At 40.6% G+C, this 21,815-nt stretch overlaps 1 protein-coding gene across 2 annotated transcripts in view; it reads left to right on the forward strand.

The window, feature by feature from the left end:
• The window catches only part of ZEB1 (zinc finger E-box binding homeobox 1), a gene marked incomplete at its 5' end in the record, with an annotated part of 207,554 nt that extends 189,367 nt beyond the window's left edge, over nucleotides 1–18,187 (forward strand). For both annotated transcript variants that reach the window (XM_079700834.1, XM_079700835.1), the window contains 3 exons: nucleotides 13,127–14,937; nucleotides 16,744–16,924; nucleotides 17,050–18,187. In XM_079700834.1, coding sequence (XP_079556960.1) covers nucleotides 13,127–14,937; nucleotides 16,744–16,924; nucleotides 17,050–17,606 — 2,549 coding nt within the window. In that variant the 3' untranslated portion in view covers nucleotides 17,607–18,187. The remainder of the gene's footprint in view (nucleotides 1–13,126; nucleotides 14,938–16,743; nucleotides 16,925–17,049) is intronic.
• Between the last annotated feature and the right edge of the window lie 3,628 nt (nucleotides 18,188–21,815).

Genomic DNA, 21,815 nt, shown 5'->3' on the forward strand with positions numbered 1-21,815 from the left:
TATCTTCTTCAACTCTTCCAAAATATAGCAGAGGGAGGAACACTCCCAAACTCATTCTACGAGGCCACCATCACCTTGATGGCAAAACCAGACAAGGATGTCACAAAGAAAGAAAACTACAGGCCAGTATCACTGATGAACATAGATGCAAAAATCCACAACAAAATACTAGCAAACAGGGCTTCCCTGGTGGCGCAGTGGTTGAGAGTCCGCCTGCCTATGCAGGGGACACAGGTTCGTGCCCCAGTCCGGGAAGATCCCACATGCTGCGGAGCAGCTGGGCCCGTGAGCCATGGCCACTAGCCTGCGCATCCGGAATCTGTGCTCCGCCACAGGAGAGGCCACAACAGTGAGAGGCCCACATAGCACACACACACAAAAAAAATACTAGCAAAGAGAATCCAACAGCACATTAAAAGGATCATACACCATGATCATACACCATGATCCCAGGAATGCAAGGATTCTTCAATATATGCAAATCAATCAATGTGATACACCATGTTAACAAACTGAAGGATAAAAACCGTATGATAATAGATGCAGAAAAAGCTTTTGACAAAATTCAACACCCATTTATGATAAAAACTCTCCAGCAAGTAGGCATAGAGGGAAATTACCTCAGCATAATAAAGGCCATATATGACAAACCCATAGCCAACATCATTCTCAATGGTGAAAAACTGAAACCATTTCCACTAATACCAGGAATAAGACAAGGTTGCCCACTCTCACCACTCTTATTCAACATAGTTTTGGAAGTTTTAGCCACAGCAGTCAGAGAAGAAAAAGAAATAAAAGGAATTCAAATCGGATAAGAAGAAGTAAAACTCACTGTTTGCAGATGACATGATACTGTACTAGAGAATCCTAAAGATGCTACCAGAAGACTACTAGAGCTAATCAATGAATTTCGTAAAGTAGCAGGATACAAAATTAATGCACAGAAATCTCTGGCATTCCTATATACACACTAATGATGAAAAATCTGAAAGAGAAATTAAGGAAACACTCCCATTTACCACTGCAACAAAAAGAATAAAATACCTAGGAATAAACCTACCTAAGGAGACAAAAGACCTGTATGCAGAAAACTGTAAGACACTGATGAAAGAAATTAAAGATGATACAAACAGATGGAGAGATATACTATGTTCTTTGATTGGAAGAATCAACATTGTGAAAATGACTATACTACCCAAAGCAATCTACAGGTTCAATGCAATCCCTGTCAAACTACCAATGGCATTATTCACAGAACTAGAACAAAAAAATTGCACAATTTGTATGGAAACACAAAAGACCCCGAATAGTCAAAGCAATCTTGAGAAAGAAAAACAGAGCTGGAGGAATCAGGCTCCCGGACTTCAGACTGTAGTACAAAGCTACAGTAATCAAGACAGTATGGTACTGGCACAAAAACAGAAATATAGATCAATGGAACAGGATAGAAAGCCCAGAGAAAAACCCACGCACGTATGGTCACCTTATCTTTGATAAAGGAGCAAGAATATACAATGGAGAATTGAGCCTCTTCAATAAGTGGTGCTGGTCCCACATCGACTGATTCACTTTGTTATAAAGCAGAAACTAATAAAAAAAATAAAAATAAAAAATAAAAAAAAATGAGTGGTGCTGGGAAAACTGGACAGCTACATGTAAAAGAATGAAATTAGAAAACTTCGTAACACCACACACAAAAATAAACTCAAAATGGATTAAAGACCTAAATGTAAGGCCAGACACTATAAAACTCTTAGAGGAAAACACAGGCAGAACACTCTATGACATAAATCACAGCAAGATCCTTTTTGACCCACCTCCTAGAGAAATGGAAATAAAAACAAAAATAAACAAATGGGACCTAATGAAACTTAAAAGCTTTTGCACACGAAAGGAAACCATAAAGAAGACAAACAGACAACCCTCAGAATGGGAGAAAATATTTGCAAATGAACCAACTGGCAAAGGATTAACCTCCAGAATTTACAAGCAGCTCATGCAACTCAATATCAAAAAAACAAACAACCCAATCCAAAAATGGGCAGAAGACCTAAATAGACATTTCTCTGAAGAAGATATACAGATTGCCAACAAACACATGAAAAGATGCTCAACATCATTAATCATTAGAGAAATGCAAATCAAAACTACAATGAGGTATATCACCTCACACCAGTCAGAATGGCCATCATCAAAACATCTACAAACAATAAATGCTGGAGAGGGTGTGGAGAAAAGGAACCCTCTTGCACTGTTGGTGGGAATGTGAATTGATACAGCCACTATGCAGAACATTATGGAGGTTCCTTAAAAAACTAAAAATAGAACTACCATACGACCCAGCAATCCCACTACTGGGCATATACCCTGAGAAAACCATAATTCAAAAAGAGTCATGTACCACAATGTTCATTGCAGCACTATTTAAAATAGCCAGGACATGGAAGCAACCTAAGTGTCCATTGACAGATGAATGGATGAAGAAGATGTGGCACGTATATACAATGGAATATTACTCAGCCACAAAAAGAAATGAAACTGAGTTATTTGTAGTGAGGTGGATGGACCTAGAGTCTGTCATACAGAGTGAAGTAAATCAGAAAGAGAAAAACAGATACCATATGCTAACACATATATATGGAATTTTTAAAAAAAGGTTCTGAAGAACCTAGGGGCAGTACAGGAATTAGACGCAGATGTAGAGAACGGACTTGAGGACACAGGGAGGGGGAAGGGTAAACTGAGACGAAGTGAGAGAGTGGCATGGACATACACTACCAAATGTAAAATAGATAGCTAGTGGGAAGCAGCCACATAGCACAGGGAGATCAGCTCAGTGCTTTGTGACCACCTAGAGGGGTGGGATAGGGAGGGTGGGAGGGAGATGCAAGAGGGAGTGGATATGGGGATATATGTATACGTATAGCTGATTCCCTCTGTTATACAGCAGAAACTGACACACCATTGCAAAGCAATTATACTCTAATAAAGATGTTAAAAAATTAAGTTAAAGAATAAAGAACAGGGCTTCCCTGGTGGCGCAGTGATTGAGAGTCCGCCTGCAGATGCAGGGGACACGGGTTCGTGCCCCGGTCCGGGAGGATCCCACATGCCGCGGAGCGGCTGGGCCCGTGAGCCATGGCTGCTGAGCCTGCGCGTCCGGGGCATGTGCTCCGCGGCGGGAGAGGCCGCGGCGGTGAGAGGCCCACGTACCGCAAAAAAAAAAAAAAAAAAAAAAAAAAAGAATAAAGAACAAAATATTTATATCATCCTGAGAAATATCCTTAAAATAATACAGCAGAGAATTTGATAATGTTTTCTCTCTAAAATAAGATTCTTCGATAGAGGCCAGTGATAGTTCACCAAAGTGCAATTCAGAAAAAGCATTGTCCCAGGGTGGCCGATGGATGCCGTCCCAGTCTACGGCTCCCTGATGGTTTATTCCAAGGGGAGAGTTCAAGCAGGGCTACTCAGTGTCATCCCAGATACATTGAGAAACTAGTATACCAAGACAGTGCTGTGACAATTTCATTGTATTTTATACAATATTGGTCCATAGGAGATTGGAAAATTTTTTTAATGAAAAAACAAATGACCCTTCACCACAGATAGTTTTGAAAGCACTGTTTAGAGTATCTAGTAATGAATGAACTGCATATCCTTCAGGAATCCTCTGTAATTTTTTTTCTCAGCTGAGTTTTTAAAAGGCCTTGAGGGTCAGGGTCCTCAATTATATGCCATAAAACTGCCCAGATAGTTGGTCTCTTCTGATACCCATGAAATGAACCCTATGCAGAGACGTGTGTCACCCTTCATGTGAACTTCACACATGGGTGGGAACTGAGCTGTGAGAAGGCCACCACACCTGCACACACAGGGGGTGCAAAAGAGCCCATGCACCTGGGCTGCGATCCTCCCCAGCAAGTAACCTAGGTTTGTTCCATGGCCTTACAGTCATTTTAGCCTGGAAAACTTTTACATCAGGTGCAACCAAACACCCACACAGCCATTAAAAAAAAGAAGTCAGTGTTAGTAGTACATGTAACTTTGAGCTGCACACCCTCCTGATATGACCTCCAGGGCTGAGCGGTTACAAACACTGACCCAGGTTGACTGGTAAGCGAGCTGATGTGCTTCAGCTATCATCCATAAGCTATGAAGTTAGAGTTAGAAACAAGGGTTTTTCTAACAAACGTAGTGACTTTGGCTGTAGAATAACTGTTCTGCAGACTTTCTTTGCAGGAGTGATAAAATATCAGGGTGATTCCCAATAAGCATAATGATAACTAGCACTTACTGAATACCTAACTCTGTACAGCCACATTCTAGTTACTTGTGTGCATAAAGTCATGTAGTTCTCACAATAGCCCTGTGAGGTAGATGCTACTATTTCCTCTTTTTTTTTTTTTTTTTTTCCACTGATGAGAAAATGGAGGTTCAGCAAAAGCTTAGCGTGTGCACAGTCACTCAGCTGGGACGCGGCAGAGCTGGGCTCTGACACAGGCATCCTGTCTCCACAGCCACTGCCGTGCCCCCTGTGCTCTTCTACCACCCCATTTGTAAAGACAGAAATAATGTGTATTACATATGCTTATTTCCCTAGTGAGCAAGAGAACAAGCGCAGCTCATCTAAAAATGCCATCGAATAATTAAGAATGTTAAAATAAGAGAGATACTAGGACATATCCCTTGTTTTACCCCCACTGGAAATTTTTATATGATGCATTTTGAGTAATGAATCATATTTCAGGCATCCCACTGGAAAGATATTGATTAAACTGGAGAATTTCCAGAGGTGAGTTAACAAGCGAGTAAGGGTTCTAAAAACCATGTCCCATGAGGAATGCATGAAAGACCCAGATATGTTCAACCTACACACGGGAAATTGAAGAATACACGTGACAGCTCTTCATCAATTTGGAAGTCTGGCTCGTGGAAGAAAAGTTAAACCGATTCTGTGTGGCATCAGAAGCAAACTAGAACAAGGAAGTAGGCATTCTAACAAGCTGACTTTGGCTTAGTACTGAGCCTCTGTCTCATTGCCTTTGTAAAGAATCACTAACATTTCTTGAGAGCACACTGAGTTTTGCTATATAATCTCATATAACTGCTACAACAATCCAGTGAGGATGTATCTACATTTATTTATGCACCAAAACACTGAGGCTTAAAAAGGTTTAAGAAAATAGCCTGTGACAGAGCCAGAATCTGAACCCAGATCCATGGTCCTCAGCAGAGCCAGACTAGACTGTCTTGCACAGAGCTGTCCAGCGGCAGTAGACTCCTTTTAATAAAGGAGGTAAAGCAGAGATGAGCCAGTGTCAAGGATGATATAAAATGAACTCTTCATTGAGAAGGAGGCTATATAGAGAGCTTATTAGATTCCTTCCAATTCTGATTTCTTAGATATAAATTTCTGTGGGCAGCGTTCTCTGAGGGCATGCGAGTTCTCTGTAAAGAAGGAGCCACCAACTCTCCCTGGTTTAGAGCCTTCTTGGAGTCTTCAAGCACTGAACAAAAGCATTGTTTGGAAGAACCAAGACAAAAGTCATGTGGATGAAAGGCTCTTGGTGCTGCAGCCAGGAGTCAGTGCTGTGCCTCGGAGGTGGGAGAGCCAATTTCAGGACACTGGTCCACAAGAGACCTCCCAGCTCCACATAATATCAAATGGCGAAAATCTTCCAGAGATCTCCATCTCAACACCAGCACCCAGCTTCACTTAACGACCAGCAAGCTACAGTGCTGGACACCCTATGCCAAACAACTAGCAAGACAGGAACACAATGCCACCCATTAGCAGAGAGGCTGCCTCAAATCATAAAAAGTCCACAGACACCCCAAAACACACCACCAGACGTGGACCTGCCCACCAGAAAGACAAGATCCAGCCTCATCCACCAGAACACAGGCACTAGTCGCCTCCACCAGAAAGCCTACACAACCCACTGAACAAACCTTAGCCACTGGGGACAGACAGCAAAAACAATGGGAACTACAAACCTGCAGCCTGCAAAAAGGAGACCCCAAACACAGTAAGATAAGCAAAATGAGAAGACAGAAAAACACACAGCAGATGAAGGAGCAAGATAAAAACCCACCAGACCAAGCAAATGAAGAGGAAATAGGCAGTCTACCTGAAAAAGAATTCAGAATAAGGATAGTAAAGATGATCCAAAATCTTGGAAATAGAATAGAAAAAATGCAAGAAACATTTAACAAGAACCTAGAAGAACTAAAGATGAAACAAGCAACGATGAACAACACAATAAATGAAATTAAAAATACTCTAGATGGGATCAATAGCAGAATAACTGAGGCAGAAGAACGGATAAGTGAGGTGCAAGATAAAATAGTGGAAATAACTATTGCAGAGCAGAATAAAGAAAAAAGAATGAAAAGAAGAGAGGACAGTCTCAGAGACCTCTGGGACAACATTAAACGCACCAACATTCGAATTATAGGGGTTCCAGAAGAAGAAGAGAAAAAGAAAGGGACTGAGAAAATATTTGAAGAGATTATAGTTGAAAACTTCCCTAATATGGGAAAGGAAATAGTTAATCAAGTCCAGGAGGCACAGAGAGTCCCATACAGAATAAATCCAAGGAGAAATACGCCAAGACACATATTAATCAAACTGTCAAAAGTTAAATACAAAGAAAACATATTAAAAGCAGCAAGGGAAAAACAACAAATAACACACAAGGGAATCCCCATAAGGTTAACAGCTGATCTTTCAGCAGAAACTTTGCAAGCCAGAAGGGAGTGACAGGACATATTTAAAGTGATGAAGGAGAACAACCTACAACCGAGATTACTCTACCCAGCAAGGATCTCATTCAGATTTGATGGAGAAATTAAAACCTTCACAGACAAGCAAAAGCTAACAGAATTCAGCACCACCAAACCAGCTTTACAACAAATGCTTAAGGAACTTCTCTAGGCAAGAAACACAACAGAAGGAAAAGACCTACAATGACGAACCCAAAACAATTAAGAAAATGGGAATCGGAACATACATATCGATAATTACCTTAAATGTAAATGGACTAAATGCTCCCACCAAAAGACACAGATTGGCTGAATGGATCCCAAAACAAGACCCATATATATGCTGTCTACAGGAGACCCACTTCAGTCCTAGAGACACATACAGACTGAAAGTAAGGGGATGGAAAAAGATATTCCATGCAAATGGAAACCAAAAGAAAGCTGGAGTAGCAATTCTCATATCAGACAAAATAGACTTTAAAATAAAGACTGTTACAAGACACAAAGAAGGACACTACATAATGATCAAGGGATCAATCCAAGAAGAAGATATAACAATTGTAAATATTTATGCACCAAACATAGGAGCACCTCAATACATAAGGCAAATACTAACAGCCATAAAAGGAGAAATCGACAGTAACACAATCCTAGTAGGGGACTTTAACACCCCACTTTCACCAATGGACAGATCATCCAAAGTGAAAATAAATAAGGAAACACAAGCTTTAAATGATACATTAAACAAGATGGACCTAATTGATATTTATAGGACATTCCACCCCAAAACAACAGAATACACATTTTTCTCAAGTGCTCATGGAACATTCTCCAGGATAGATCATATCTTGGGTCACAAATCAAGCCTTGGTAAATTTAAGAAAATTGAAATTGTATCAAGTATCTTTTCCGACCACAATGCTATGAGACTAGATATCAATTACAGGAAAAGATCTGTAAAAAATACAAACACATGGGGGCTTCCCTGGTGGCGCAGTGGCTGAGAGTCCGCCTGCCGATGCAGGGGACGCGGGTTCGTGCCCCGGTCCGGGAGGATCCCACGTGCCGCGGAGTGGCTGGGCCCGTGAGCCATGGCCGCTGGGCCTGCGCGTCCGGAGCCTGTGCTCCGCGACGGGAGAGGCCGCAACGGTGAGAGGCCCGTGTACTGCAAAAAAAAAAAAAAAAAAAATACAAACACATGGAGGCTAAACAATACACTACTTAATAACGAAGTGATCACTGAAGAAATCAAAGAGGAAATCAAAAAATACCTAGAAACAAATGACAATGGAGACACGATGACCCAAAACCTATGGGATGCAGCAAAAGCAGTTCTAAGAGGGAAGTTTATAGCAATACAATCCCACCTTAAGAAACAGGAAACATCTCGAGTAAACAACCTGACCCTGCACCTAAAGCAATTAGAGAAAGAAGAACAAAAACCCCCCAAAGTTAGCAGAAGGAAAGAAATCATCAAAATCCGATCAAAAATAAATGAAAAAGAAATGAAGGAAATGATAGCAAAGATCAATAAAACTAAAAGCTGGTTCTTTGAGAAGATAAACAAAATTGATAAACCATTAGCCAGACTCACCAAGAAAAAAAGGGAGAAGACTCAAATCAATAGAATTAGAAATGAAAAAGGAGAAGTAACAACTGACACTGCAGAAATACAAAGGATCATGAGAGGTTACTACAAGCAACTCTATGCCAATAAAATGGACAACCTGGAAAAAATGGACAAATTCTTAGAAATGCACAACCTGCCAAGACTGAATCAGGAAGAAATAGAAAATATGAATAGACCAATCACAAGCACTGAAATTGACACTGTGATTAAAAATCTTCCAACAAACAAAAGCCCAGGACCAGGTGGCTTCACAGGCAAATTCTATCAAACATTTAGCGAAGAGCTAACACCTATCTTCTTCAACTCTTCCAAAATATAGCAGAGGGAGGAACACTCCCAAACTCATTCTACGAGGCCACCATCACCTTGATGGCAAAACCAGACAAGGATGTCACAAAGAAAGAAAACTACAGGCCAATATCACTTACGAACATTGATGCAAAAATCCTCAACAAAATACTAGCAAACAGAATCCAACAGCACATTAAAAGGCTCATACACCATGATCAAGTGGGGTTTATTCCAGGAATGCAAGGATTCTTCAATATATGCAAATCAATCAATGTTATACACCATATTAACAAATTGAAGGAGAAAAACCATATGATCATCTCAATAGATGCAGAGAAAGCTTTTGACAAAATTCAACACCCATTTATGATAAAAACTCTCCAGCAAGTAGGCATAGAGGGAACTTTCCTCAACATAATAAAGGCTACATATATGACAAACCCACAGCCAACACTGTCCTCAATGGTGAAAAACTGAAACCATTTCCACTAATATCAGGAACAAGACAAGGTTGCCCACTCTCACCACTCTTATTCAACATAGTTTTGGAAGTTTTAGCCACAGCAATCAGAGAAGAAAAAGAAATAAAAGGAATCTAAATTGGATAATAAGAAGTAAAGCTGTCACTGTTTGCAGATGACATGATACTATACATAGAGAATCCTAAAGATGCTACCAGAAAACTACTAGAGCTAATCAATGAATTGGTAAAGTAGCAGGATACAAAATTAATGCACAGAAATCTCTGGCATTCCTATACACTAATGATAAAAAATCTGAAAGTGAAATCAAGAAAACACTCCCATTTACCATTGCAACAAAAAGAATAAAATATCTAGGAATAAACCTACCTAAGGAGACAAAAGACCTGTATGCAGAAAATTATAAGACACTGATGAAAGAAATTAAAGATGATACAAATAGATGGAGAGATATACCATGTTCTTGGATTGGAAGAATCAACATTGTGAAAATGACTCTACTACCCAAAGCAATCTACAGATTCAATGCAATCCCTATCAAACTACCACTGGCATTTGTCACAGAACTAGAACAAAAAAGTTCACAATTTGTATGGAAACACAAAAGACCCCGAATAGCCAAAGCAATATTGAGAACGAAAAACGGAGCTGGAGGAATCAGGCTCCCTGACTTCAGTAATCAAGCTACAGTAATCAAGACAGTATGGTACTGGCACAAAAACAGAAAGATAGATCAATGGAACAGGATAGAAACCCCAGAGATAAACCCACGCACATATGGTCACCTTATCTTTGATAAAGGAGGCAGGAATGTACAGTGGAGAAAGGACAGCCTCTTCAATAAGTGGTGCTGGGAAAACTGGACAGGTACATGTAAAAGTATGAGATTAGATCACTCCCTAACACCATGCACGAAAATAAGCTCAAAATGGATTAAAGACCTAGATGTAAGGCCAGAAACTATCAAACTCTTAGAGGAAAATATAGGCAGAACACTCCATGACATAAATCACATCAAGATCCTTTTTGACCCACCTCCTAGAGAAATGGAAATAAAAAAAAATTTTTAAATGGGACCTACTGAAACTTCAAAGCTTTTGCACACGAATGGAAACCATAAACAATACCAAAAGACAACCCTCAGAATGGGAGAAAATATTTGCAAATGAAGCAACTGACAAAGGATTAATCTCCAAAATTTACAAGCAGCTCATGCAGCTCAATAACAAACAACCCAATCCAAAAATGGGCAGAAGACCTAAATAGACATTTTCCCAAAGAAGATATACAGACTGCCAACAAACACATGATAGAATGCTCAACATCACTAATCATTAGAGAAATGCAAATCAAAACTACAATGAGATATCATCTCACACCAGTCAGAATGGCCATCATCAAAAAATCTAGAAACAATAAATGCTAGAGAGGGTGTGGAGAAAAGGGAACACTCTTACACTGCTTCTGGGAATGTGAATTGATACAGCCACTATGGAGACCAGTATGGAGGTTCCTTAAAAAACTACAAATAGAACTACCATATGACCCAGCAATCCCACTACTGGGCATATACCCTGAGAAAACCATAATTCAAAAAGAGTCATGTACCAAAATGTTCATTGCAGCTCTATTTACAATAGCCCAGAGATGGAAACAACCTAAGTGTCCATCATTGGATGAATGGATAAAGAAGATGTGGCACATATATACAATGGAATATTATTCAGCCATAAAAAGAAACGAAATTGAGCTATTTGTAATGAGGTGGCTAGACCTAGAGTCTGTCATACAGAGTGAAGTCAGAAAGAGAAAGACAAATACCATATGCTAACACATATATATGGAATTTAAGAAAAAAAATGTCATGAAGAACCTAGGGGTAAAACAGGAATAAAGACACAGACCTACTTGAGAATGGACTTGAGGATATGGGGAGGGGGAAGGGTAAGCTGTGACAAAGCGAGAGAGAGGCATGGACATATATACACTACCAAACGTAAGGTAGATAGCTAGTGGGAAGCAGCCGCATAGCACAGGGAGATCAGCTCGGTGCTTTGTGACCGCCTGGAGGGGTGGGATAGGGAGAGTGGGAGGGAGGGAGACGCAAGAGGGAGGAGATATGGGAACATATGTATACGTATAACTGATTCACTTTGTTATAAAGCAGAAACTAACACACCATTGTGAAGCAATTATGCTCCAATAAAGTTGTAAAAAAAATTTTTTAAAGCAAAAAAAAATTTCTGTGAAAATATAATGCACTTGTTTTAAAGTTTACAACATTGAAGTTATATTACTAGCAGAGCTTACACTGACTTTCTTGCTGCTTTCCTTTTAATTATTAAAAAGAAAGGGGGAATGTGTTGGGGGGTGGTGGTGGTGGGATGAACTGGGTGATTGGGATTGACATGTATACACTAGTATGTATAAAACAGATACCTAATAAGAACCTGCTGTAGAAAAAATAAAATTCAAAAAAAAGAATAAAGCTGAATATACCAGAAACTAACACAACATTGCAAATCAACTATACATCAATTTTAAAAAAAAGTGGCTATAAACATCAAAAAAAAGGGCTGGTGATAAAGAGCTTTAATTTTGCTACTGAGTAGATAATCAGCATTGTCACATTTCATAATTTTCATAGCCATTCATTCATCTAAAGAAGGTTTAAAGAGCATCTCTGTGAGCTGCTGAGCTGCACTGTAACAGGTGCAGGTAAACGGCCCACAACACCTGGAGTTTGCTACCTCCCTGAAAATGGGCATCAGTAACCTTTAAATTATAAATGATGAACTATAAGTTAAAGCAAAAGGAAAAAAGAAATAGGTTGTGTGTAAATATTTCATGTAGCTCGGTGCTTCTCAAAATTTTCTGTCCAAGTATCCCTAGTGGCCAAGAAGCATACATGCCTTGTGCCCTGGAAGGTTTAGGGAAGCAACGTAAAGGCCTCTGTAAGCAGGAAGCGTCTTCGGTTTGTTTCCTAACACTTCACAGAAACGTTGCATTTGTGCAACATAGTCTAATCTGTGTCTTAATATTTAAATGTTTTAAATTACCATAACCACTATCACTAAAATTGAAACTGTAAGATGCTTTTCATACCCAGTAAAACATTGCCTGATATATCCAGAAGTACATACATCCCAGTTTAATAAGCCAAGGCTTATAACAATACCTTGTATTTAAAGTTTTCTTCCCATTGAAAAAGATCTTTTCAAGGAAACCTGTGGATATGGGAAGGATAGATATTCATGACTCATACAGTTAAGGCGAGATGTTCATACATGTTAAGCCTTATGGGAGATTTACTTTTCTTTCCTCTAATATTAATTTCTCCTACAGATGGTTAAGTAAAACAAAATATAGAAAATTACATAGGGCTTCCCTGGTGGCGCAGTGGTTGAGAGTCCGCCTGCCGATGCAGGGGACACGGGTTCGTGCCCTGGTCCGGGAGGATCCCACATGCCGCAGAGCGGCTGGGCCCGTGAGCCATGGCCGCTGAGCCTGCACGTCCGGAGCCTGTGCTCCGCAACGGGAGAGGCCACAACAGTGAGAGGCCTGCGTACCGCAAAAAAAAAAAAAAAAAGAAAATTACGTAAATTGGTGAAACAGGGTAAGAAAAAAATTACTTGAAAGAGTAGGATATAATTTTTTGGTATTTGAGAATGATTTGAACTTTTAAAAATTTGCAGAAATGTTGGACACATATGCTGAGAAGATTCTTTTATTGGTTAGCATGTAGTTCAGACTCACGTTTTACTGGTGTTTATGACATTTACATAGGTTTTGAACGTAAAGTGATGATTCTAAATAAAATTATATTACAAACATACATGGTAACCCCTTTTTAAATTTTAAAACTGCTTGTTTTAGGGAAAACATGGATACGTAAAAATTTATAATTTTTTATAATGTAATGTAATGAATGTAATTTTTTGTTGTTGTTTAGGAGAGAAGCCATATGAATGCCCAAACTGCAAGAAACGTTTTTCCCATTCCGGTTCCTATAGCTCACACATAAGCAGCAAGAAATGTATCAGCCTGATGCCTGTGAACGGGCGACCACGAACAGGGCTCAAGACCTCGCAGTGTCCCTCACCATCTCTCTCGGCATCACCAGGCAGTCCCACGCGACCACAGATACGGCAGAAGATAGAGAATAAGCCCTTCCAAGAACAACTTTCCGTAAACCAAATCAAAACTGAGCCTGTGGATTATGAGTTCAAGCCCATAGTGGTTGCTTCAGGAATCAACTGTTCAACCCCTTTACAGAATGGGGTTTTCAGTGGTGGTGGCCCCTTACAGGCAACCAGTGCTCCTCAGGGTGTGGTGCAAGCCGTTGTTCTGCCAACGGTGGGGCTGGTGTCCCCCATCAGTATCAATTTAAGTGATATTCAGAATGTACTTAAAGTGGCAGTAGATGGTAATGTAATCAGGCAAGTTTTGGAGAATAATCAAGCCAATCTTGCATCCAAAGAACAAGAAACAATCAGCGCTTCATCCATCCAGCAAGGCGGCCATTCTGTTATTTCAGCCATCAGTCTTCCTCTGGTTGATCAAGATGGAACAACCAAAATCATCATTAACTACAGTCTTGAACAACCTAGCCAACTTCAAGTTGTTCCTCAGAATTTAAAAAAAGAAAATCCAGTCCCCGCCAACAGTTGCAAAAGTGAAAAGTTACCAGAAGATCTGACTGTTAAATCTGAGAAGGACAAAAGCTTTGAAGGAGGAGGGAGTGACAGCACTTGCCTCCTGTGTGACGACTGTCCAGGGGACATCAGCGCGCTTCCGGAGCTCAAGCACTATGACCTGAAGCAGCCCGCCCAGCCCCACCTCCCCCCCTCACCAGAAGTCGCCAAGCCCGAGGCCTCCGCTCCCTCGGGGTCCGGAGATGGCAGTCTGTCTCCCAGTCAGCCACCTTTAAAGAACCTCCTGTCTCTTCTGAAAGCATATTATGCTTTGAACGCACAGCCAAGTGCAGAAGAGCTCTCAAAAATTGCTGACTCCGTGAACCTACCGCCGGATGTAGTGAAAAAGTGGTTTGAAAAGATGCAGACGGGACAGACTTCAGTGCAGTCTTCTGAAGCATCTTCTCCCGAGCCAGGCAAAGCCAACATCCCTGCAAAGAGCGATGATGAGCCTCAACCCACAAACGCAGATGAATCCCAGGACGGCACAAGGAACCTCCAGAGTCCTCTGAAGATAACTAGCTCCCCCGTCCTACCAGTGGGCTCAGTGGTCAATGGTTCCAGAAGCAGCGCATCATCCCCATCCCCCCTCAACCTCTCCTCCTCCGGAAACGCACAGGGTTACTCGTACCCGGCAGAAGGGGCACAGGAAGAGCCCCAAGTCGAACCTCTTGATCTTTCACTACCAAAGCAACAGGGAGAGTTATTGGAAAGGTCAACTATCACTAGTGTTTACCAGAACAGTGTTTATTCTGTCCAGGAAGAACCCTTGAACTTGTCTTGTGCAAAAAAGGAGCCACAAAAGGACAGTTGTGTCACAGACTCAGAACCAGTTGTAAATGTAATCCCACCAAGTGCCAACCCCATAAATATTGCTATACCTACAGTCACTGCCCAGTTACCCACGATTGTGGCCATCGCCGACCAGAACAGCGTTCCGTGCTTGCGAGCGCTGGCGGCCAACAAGCAGACCATCCTGATCCCCCAGGTTGCGTACACATACTCGACTGCAGTCAGCCCCGCGGTCCAGGAAGCATCCCTGAAGGTGACCCAGTCCAACGGAAATCAGGTAAAGAATGCTCGCACCCTCGACCTATTGGTCAAGTGCTCATTTGACTTATTTCAGTGAATTTTTCTAATAAAAATCAGTCACGAGAGAGCCAAGCAGCTTGTTAAGCTGCCATTTTCGAAAGGAAATAGATGAATGTGTGCCTTAGTACTTTTCAATGGCAGTTTTGTTATTCTGCTGAGAAAAGGGTGGATGAATCTCAGTTAAATATTGACTGTTTGAAACTAGAGACAGAAGAGGAAAGTAAAACTGGAATGCTCACTGATCAGACTTCTGTTTTTATAGTTAGATTCCCAAAATTCGTAACTTTCTGTGTTGATTATGATCATTAGTAAATGAGAATTTGTTCACAGACATTTCACACCAGGCAAACTTAGCTTTCACTTTTTATGTGTTAACACCTGTTTATAAAAAACCTTTAATTAAACAGAAATTAAGTATATAAAGAATTCATCTAGTGCATTTACTAATGATTTTATAAGCTAAATAGTGTTCAATCATAATGATATATGAGGAAATATACTTGTGAATCTATGTTTGCATTTTCCTGTTTAACTCCCCCCAAATCCATGACAGTTTTGATAGAACCATTTTGTGTGATTGTTGTGTGTCTCACTGTCCGGGCTTTTTCTATGTCACTGACCTTGATGTCTCTCCATTTTTTTCCATCAATTTCTGATTAAATTTATCTCTAGTATTCATTTGATTCAATCTTTTTTCCAAATATTTGCTATGAGTAGGTTCAGCTAAAATAATTACAGTATCCTGTTCAAGTGTGTTTTGCTGCTTTTTTCTCCTTAACTATTGCTACCAATGGGCTTCCCATAATTGTGGTAACTCTTGAAAAAGTTTTCACATGGCTAAATTTCTAAGTCTAAATTTTGGGTGTATAAAACACTCTTCACACCTTTGAATAATAAACAGGGAACCACAAACATTTCAGTTAATCATCCAACTAGATCAAATAACGTTGAAAATAGAGTCCCTTTAGCACCATTAGCGGCTCACAAATGCCAGAAAAATGTCGGCACTTCTCCCGCCTTACAAAGCCGTGAGAAATGTGGAAAACCTCTGAACTTGTAGATAATTTGTGAGTTTAGAATGGAAGACTTCAGAAAAGACGCAGGACCTTAGGGGCCCAATGCCACTACAGACTCCCTGAAGAATTATTTTACCGACAGGAGGCCCAAGTTTCCTCCCCAACCCTATCCCTAACCCGAAACTCTAAAGATGCATTGTCTGGCAAGTGTTCTTGTTTAAAAATGTAGACCCTCCTACATTGTTTTTCCATCTTGCTCCTTAGAAAAGTGATAGGGAGACAATGGAGTTTAGTTCACGAAACTCTAAGATTCTGGAAGATACAATTTAAAGACCACTTTTAAAAAACAGAATCTTAATTTTTGCTTAGTGAAACCCAGAATGAAAAAGTGAAGGTAAGTGATGCCGTCAGAAATCTGTGATTGTTTAGCAAACTCGTAAGTTAAAACTTTCTGCCAATTTCTCATAAATTAATGATTCATATGGAACTAGGTGGACTGTGTTAGTACTGCGTTTTGTATTATTTCTTTTTCGTGTCCTTTCTTCTCGGTGCCAGCTGGCCCTGGGTTTGCTGCGGTTGTGGCTGTAGCGCCCCTCCCTTTTGTCTGTGTCAGCCCCACCTGTCACCTGGCCCTCCCCTTGGAGCCTGCTTTGGTCAAGTTGTTGAAAGTGTAAATCACAGTAGTTCTTTAATCTGTGCTTTTATTTATGTCTCTCGTTTGTCTTGTAATTTTAAATGAAATTGTCCCACTTCGTTTTCTCCTTTAGGATGAAAGGCAAGACACTAGCTCAGAAGGAGTATCGAATGTAGAAGATCAGAACGACTCTGACTCCACGCCACCCAAAAAGAAAATGCGCAAGACAGAGAACGGAATGTATGCTTGTGATTTGTGTGATAAGATATTCCAGAAGAGTAGCTCGCTGTTGAGACATAAATACGAACACACAGGTATGTATGCTCATGAACCTGGCAGTTTTGGAAAAACAAATTTATAACCATTTCCATAACCTGAAGTGCCCCGAAGGCTATCGGCTTAATGCCATCTTATTTCATAGCTGTACCCTTATTTTCAGGTAAAAGACCTCACGAGTGCGGCATCTGCAAAAAGGCGTTTAAACACAAGCATCACCTGATCGAGCACACGCGCTTGCATTCCGGGGAGAAGCCCTACCAGTGCGACAAGTGCGGGAAGCGCTTCTCCCACTCGGGCTCCTATTCCCAGCACATGAACCACCGCTACTCCTACTGCAAGAGGGAGGCCGAGGGGCCCGAGCCGGGGGCCGCGGGCCCGGGGGGCCCGTCCGCACACCATGCGGGGGCCCACGCTTCCCCCTCGCAGGGCGACTCAGACGAGAGGGAGAGCTCCACGCGGGAGGAGGATGAGGACAGTGACAAGGAGGAAGAGGAGGAGGAGGAGGAGAGGGAGACGGAGGACCTGCAGGAGGAAAAGGAAAGTGGAGGACCGCAGGCGGGGGAGGGGGCGGAGGGGGAGGGGCACGAGGGGGAGGAGGGAGCGAGCTCCGAAGGTGCGAGGGAGGGCACAGGGGCTGGAAGCCCAGCCCGCAGCTTAGAACACAAAGTCAGCCAGGGCGGCGGGCAGGTGTCTGAAGAGAAGACAAATGAGGCCTGATCGTTTTTCTAGAAAGAAAGAAAATTCTAATTGGTAATGAATTTTGTTCTATATTATACATGCTTTTCACGGAAACACAGTAACCTGTATACTGTGATTTCTGTTCACTACTGTGTAAAGTAAAAATTTAAAAAAATACAAAATACCAAAAAAAAAAAAAAACCACACACACAAAAAAATCCGGGTGTGCCTGAACCTCAGACCTAGTAATTTTTCATGCATTTTTCAAAGTTAGGAACAAGTTTGTAACATGAAGCAGATTAGAAAACTTAATGACTCAGAAAGCAAAGATGCAACAGGTTAAAGGAAACTGATTACTTAGATAAGCATCTGGCATTGTTTCATTTTATCAGTATTATCACTCTTATGTTGGTTTATTCTTAAGCTGTACAATTGGGAGAAATTTTATAATTTTTTATTGGTAAACATATGCTAAATCCGCTTCAGTATTTTATTATGTTTTTTAAAATGTGAGAACTTCTGCACTACAAAATTCCCTTCACGGAGAAGTATAATGCAGTTCCAAACCGTGCTAACTACCATTTCTAAATTCAATCTAGAAGGTAGTAACTTCTAATATTTAGATGTCATAGTAGAGCGTATTCTCATTTAAAGTGTATCGTTAGCCTTAAGAAAGCAGCCGATAGAAGAGCTGAAGTTTCTTACTCATGTGGTTTAAATGGAGTTGCAAAGATTGCCGTTGAGTTCTGATTGCAGGGACTAACAGTGTTGATACTGGTGAGGACAGCAGAGTCGTCAGATCAGTGTTCGTAATTGTGTTTGAGTACGTGGTAAACAAATATGAAGGATGTGATATGAAGCTTTGTATCTCCTTTGGCCTTAAGCAAGACCTGTGTGCTATAAGTGCCATTTATCAGTATTTTCAAGGCTCTGACCAGCCTCCGTTCATGCGTGGCCTACAATAACTAGCATTTGTTGATTTGTTTCTTGTATCGAAATTCTAAAATAAAACTCAAAACCACTGACTCTGTCAGAGAAGCCAAACACTGGGACATTTCACCCTTTAATAATTCCTCAGTATTCATTTTGCGTTAATTGACTTTCAGAATTTCTCTACAGAAATGAAAGGGAAATTTTCTAATCTGCTTTATCCATGTACTTGCATTTCAAACATGGACCTGCCATTGTTATTCGGCTCATAATTGTTTCCAAATGTTAGTTATTATGGACCCAGTTTATTAACAACATTAGCTGATTCTTACCTATCAGTATTATTTTATTTCTTTTAGTTTATAGATCTGTGCAACATTTTTGTACTGTATGTCTTCAAACCTGGCAGTATTAATACCCTTCTTAACTGACATATGTACTTTTAGTTTTAGAAAACTTTTATATTTATGTGTCTTATTTTTATATTTCTTTATTTATTACACAGTGTAGTGTATAATACTGTAGTTTGTATTAATACAATAATATATTTTAGTATGAAAATTTGGAAAGTTGATAAGATTTAAAGTAGAGATGCAATTGGTTCTCTTGCATTGAGATTTGATTTAACAGTGTTATGTTAACATTTATACTTGCCTTGGACTGTAGAACAGAATTTAAATGGGAATGTATTAGTTTTACAACTACAATCAAGTCATTTTACCTTTACCCAGTTTTTAATATAAAAACTCTTAAATTCTGAAATTCACTGTGTGACTAACAGCATGATGCTCTGCGGTTTTATTAAGAGATTAGTCTAACCATGAAGTCTCATTTCCTTATAAGCCAAGCTAGGGCAACCTTATATAAACAGTGCTGGGAACAACGTTTAACATTTTGTGCCAATTTGTTCCTGTATTCATGTATGTAAGTTACAAATCTGACTCTTCATTTTTAAGTTCCTTGTTACACCATGGTCATTTTCTAGTTTTTTACCAGACTCCCCCATCTCACAATAAAATGCATCAACAAGCCTGACTCACGTGCTGTCATTCTTTTAATCATTATCAAGATTTTCTTTGGAAAACTCTGTGACATACATGGGGGTATTATACCGTCATCCTGCGCTTTGTTTATCTTGGGCTGGGTCTGGGGAGACTGAATGGTGTAGACATTCCCCGCTAAATCGTGGATTTTCCTGCGGCTGGGTGTTTCTGGGAAGGTCAGAGGTGACAACTAACGAATGGCCTCCCCGGAGCTTTGCTTCCTCTTCCCGAAACCCTTCGCCCCTCACTCCTGATCCTGTGGCCTCTCACCCTTCGGGGGGGCCTGGGTTAGGTACCTTTCCGGGGGGCCTGGGTTAGGTGCCTTTCCTCTGGGCTCCCACAGCCCCTGTACCTGCCTCCTCACCTCAGCCCTTCTGCTGTGGCTCGCACCCCGCCCACCAGGACGGGCTGTGGCGGCCGCTGGGTCACCCGCCCCAGTGCCCACCCGGCAGAGTGCCCGGCCCAAGTGCACGCGGCCACGTTGGTTGAACGAGAATATAATTTGCACGTTAACAGGGCTCAGCTGTGTCTTTCTTTACTACTCTTTTGCTTCTGTGTATGTTCAGTGATTTCAGCAATTTAGTAATTTTTTTATTCAGGCCCTATTAAACACTAGACATAACAGACAAATAGTAAACTATACCTTTCCTATTGCCTTTCTACTCTGATGTGCGAGCTTATTTCTAGGTGTCGTCTTTCTGGTGCTTAACCCAGTGGTACATGACACAGGCATTCAAGGCCTCTGGTAGGAACTGACGGGACCCCTCCCCTTCTCACGGCCTCACGTTCCTGGGCAATCATTATAAGCATGGTGCCTCATTGCTTCTGTCACCGAGAAGAGCTACCCAATAAACAAATTCATTGTATAGGGTTAGAAAATAAGAATAAATAACCCTTCTGAGGAGACACTGGTACTATAATCACTAAAGAGCAGCTCAAAGAAGGCAGGTGCTCGATACGTATGGAGAAACGGCTGAGAAAGGGATCCAGGTTCATCAGACAAGTGCTGAAAACGAAACCGTGTGAATGCCTCCCATCACTCCCCCAAGTCCCATGACAGCAAGAGTGTCATTTGTCCCTGACTTGTACCATGCACAGGTGCTTCACTGCTGTTGTCAAAGCTGATTTCACAAAAGCCTTGCAAGATTGAAAGACCATGTGCCCATGAACACAGACGTATTAAGTAGCAGAATAAAGACTGGAACATGGGTCCACCTGACTCTAAGAGCCACGCCCTTAACTAGCCAGCCTCACATCTCACTTAAGAGTAGCGTACACCATCTACATGTAAACTCAATCCTGGCCTTAAGTAACATGAGTAGAAAATGTCAGCAAGACCAATATACATCTTATAACATGGTGAAAAAGAAAAGCAAGGGCAAGGGTTTTTCAAATCTGTGCAAACGTAAAATTAGCCTTGAAAACGTGAAAATGCAAACTCAGAACAGATCTCTTAAGATCAATTAGAACAACCACAATATGGTCTTTGTTTTCTGAACCTAAAAAAAAGCATGAATTCCTCTGTTCTAGTGAACAAATACATTCCACTCAACAATACACATTTTTCCCAACAACACATGGGACATTCATGAAGAGAAACCATCTTATGGGCCATAAAACAACCCTCAAATTCAAAAGAATTGCAAACAGTGGTTTTTCTCTGACTACAAAATAATTAAACTAGAAATTGGTAACAGATACATCTGGAAAATCCACCCCCCTCCGCAAAACTACTGGAAATTAGACAACACATTTCTAAGTAAATTATGACCATTATAAATTATGAAGAACAAAGTAAAAATGAAAATGCAACATCAGAAGTTGCAGTGTGCAGTAAAGCAGTGCATGTAAGAAAATTTATAACATTAAACACTTTTATTAGAAAAAAATAGAAGGTGCAGTCATCTAAGCTTCCACCTTAAGAAAGTAGGAAAAGAATAAAATTAAACCCAAGCCAAGCAGAAAGGAGACAATAGTAAAAGACAGAAGTCGATGGCATAGAAAACAAAAACAATTGAGTAAATCAATGAAATCAGAATCTGATTCTTTGAAAAAATTAATACAATTGATAAACCTCTAGCCAGATAGATCAAAGAATAAAAGAAAGGAGACAAATCACCAAGAACGAGAGAGAAGATCTTCTTGCAGATTCTACAGGGTAAAAGGATGAAAAGGAAGTATTATGAACTTTATGCCAATGAATTTGACAACTTTGATGACAATGTCATGTCCAAAATACCAAAACTCACTAAAGGAGAAACAGATAACCTGATTA

This window comes from Hyperoodon ampullatus, assembly GCF_949752795.1.
Source record: "Hyperoodon ampullatus genome assembly, chromosome: 3".
Taxonomy (NCBI): domain Eukaryota; kingdom Metazoa; phylum Chordata; class Mammalia; order Artiodactyla; family Ziphiidae; genus Hyperoodon; species Hyperoodon ampullatus.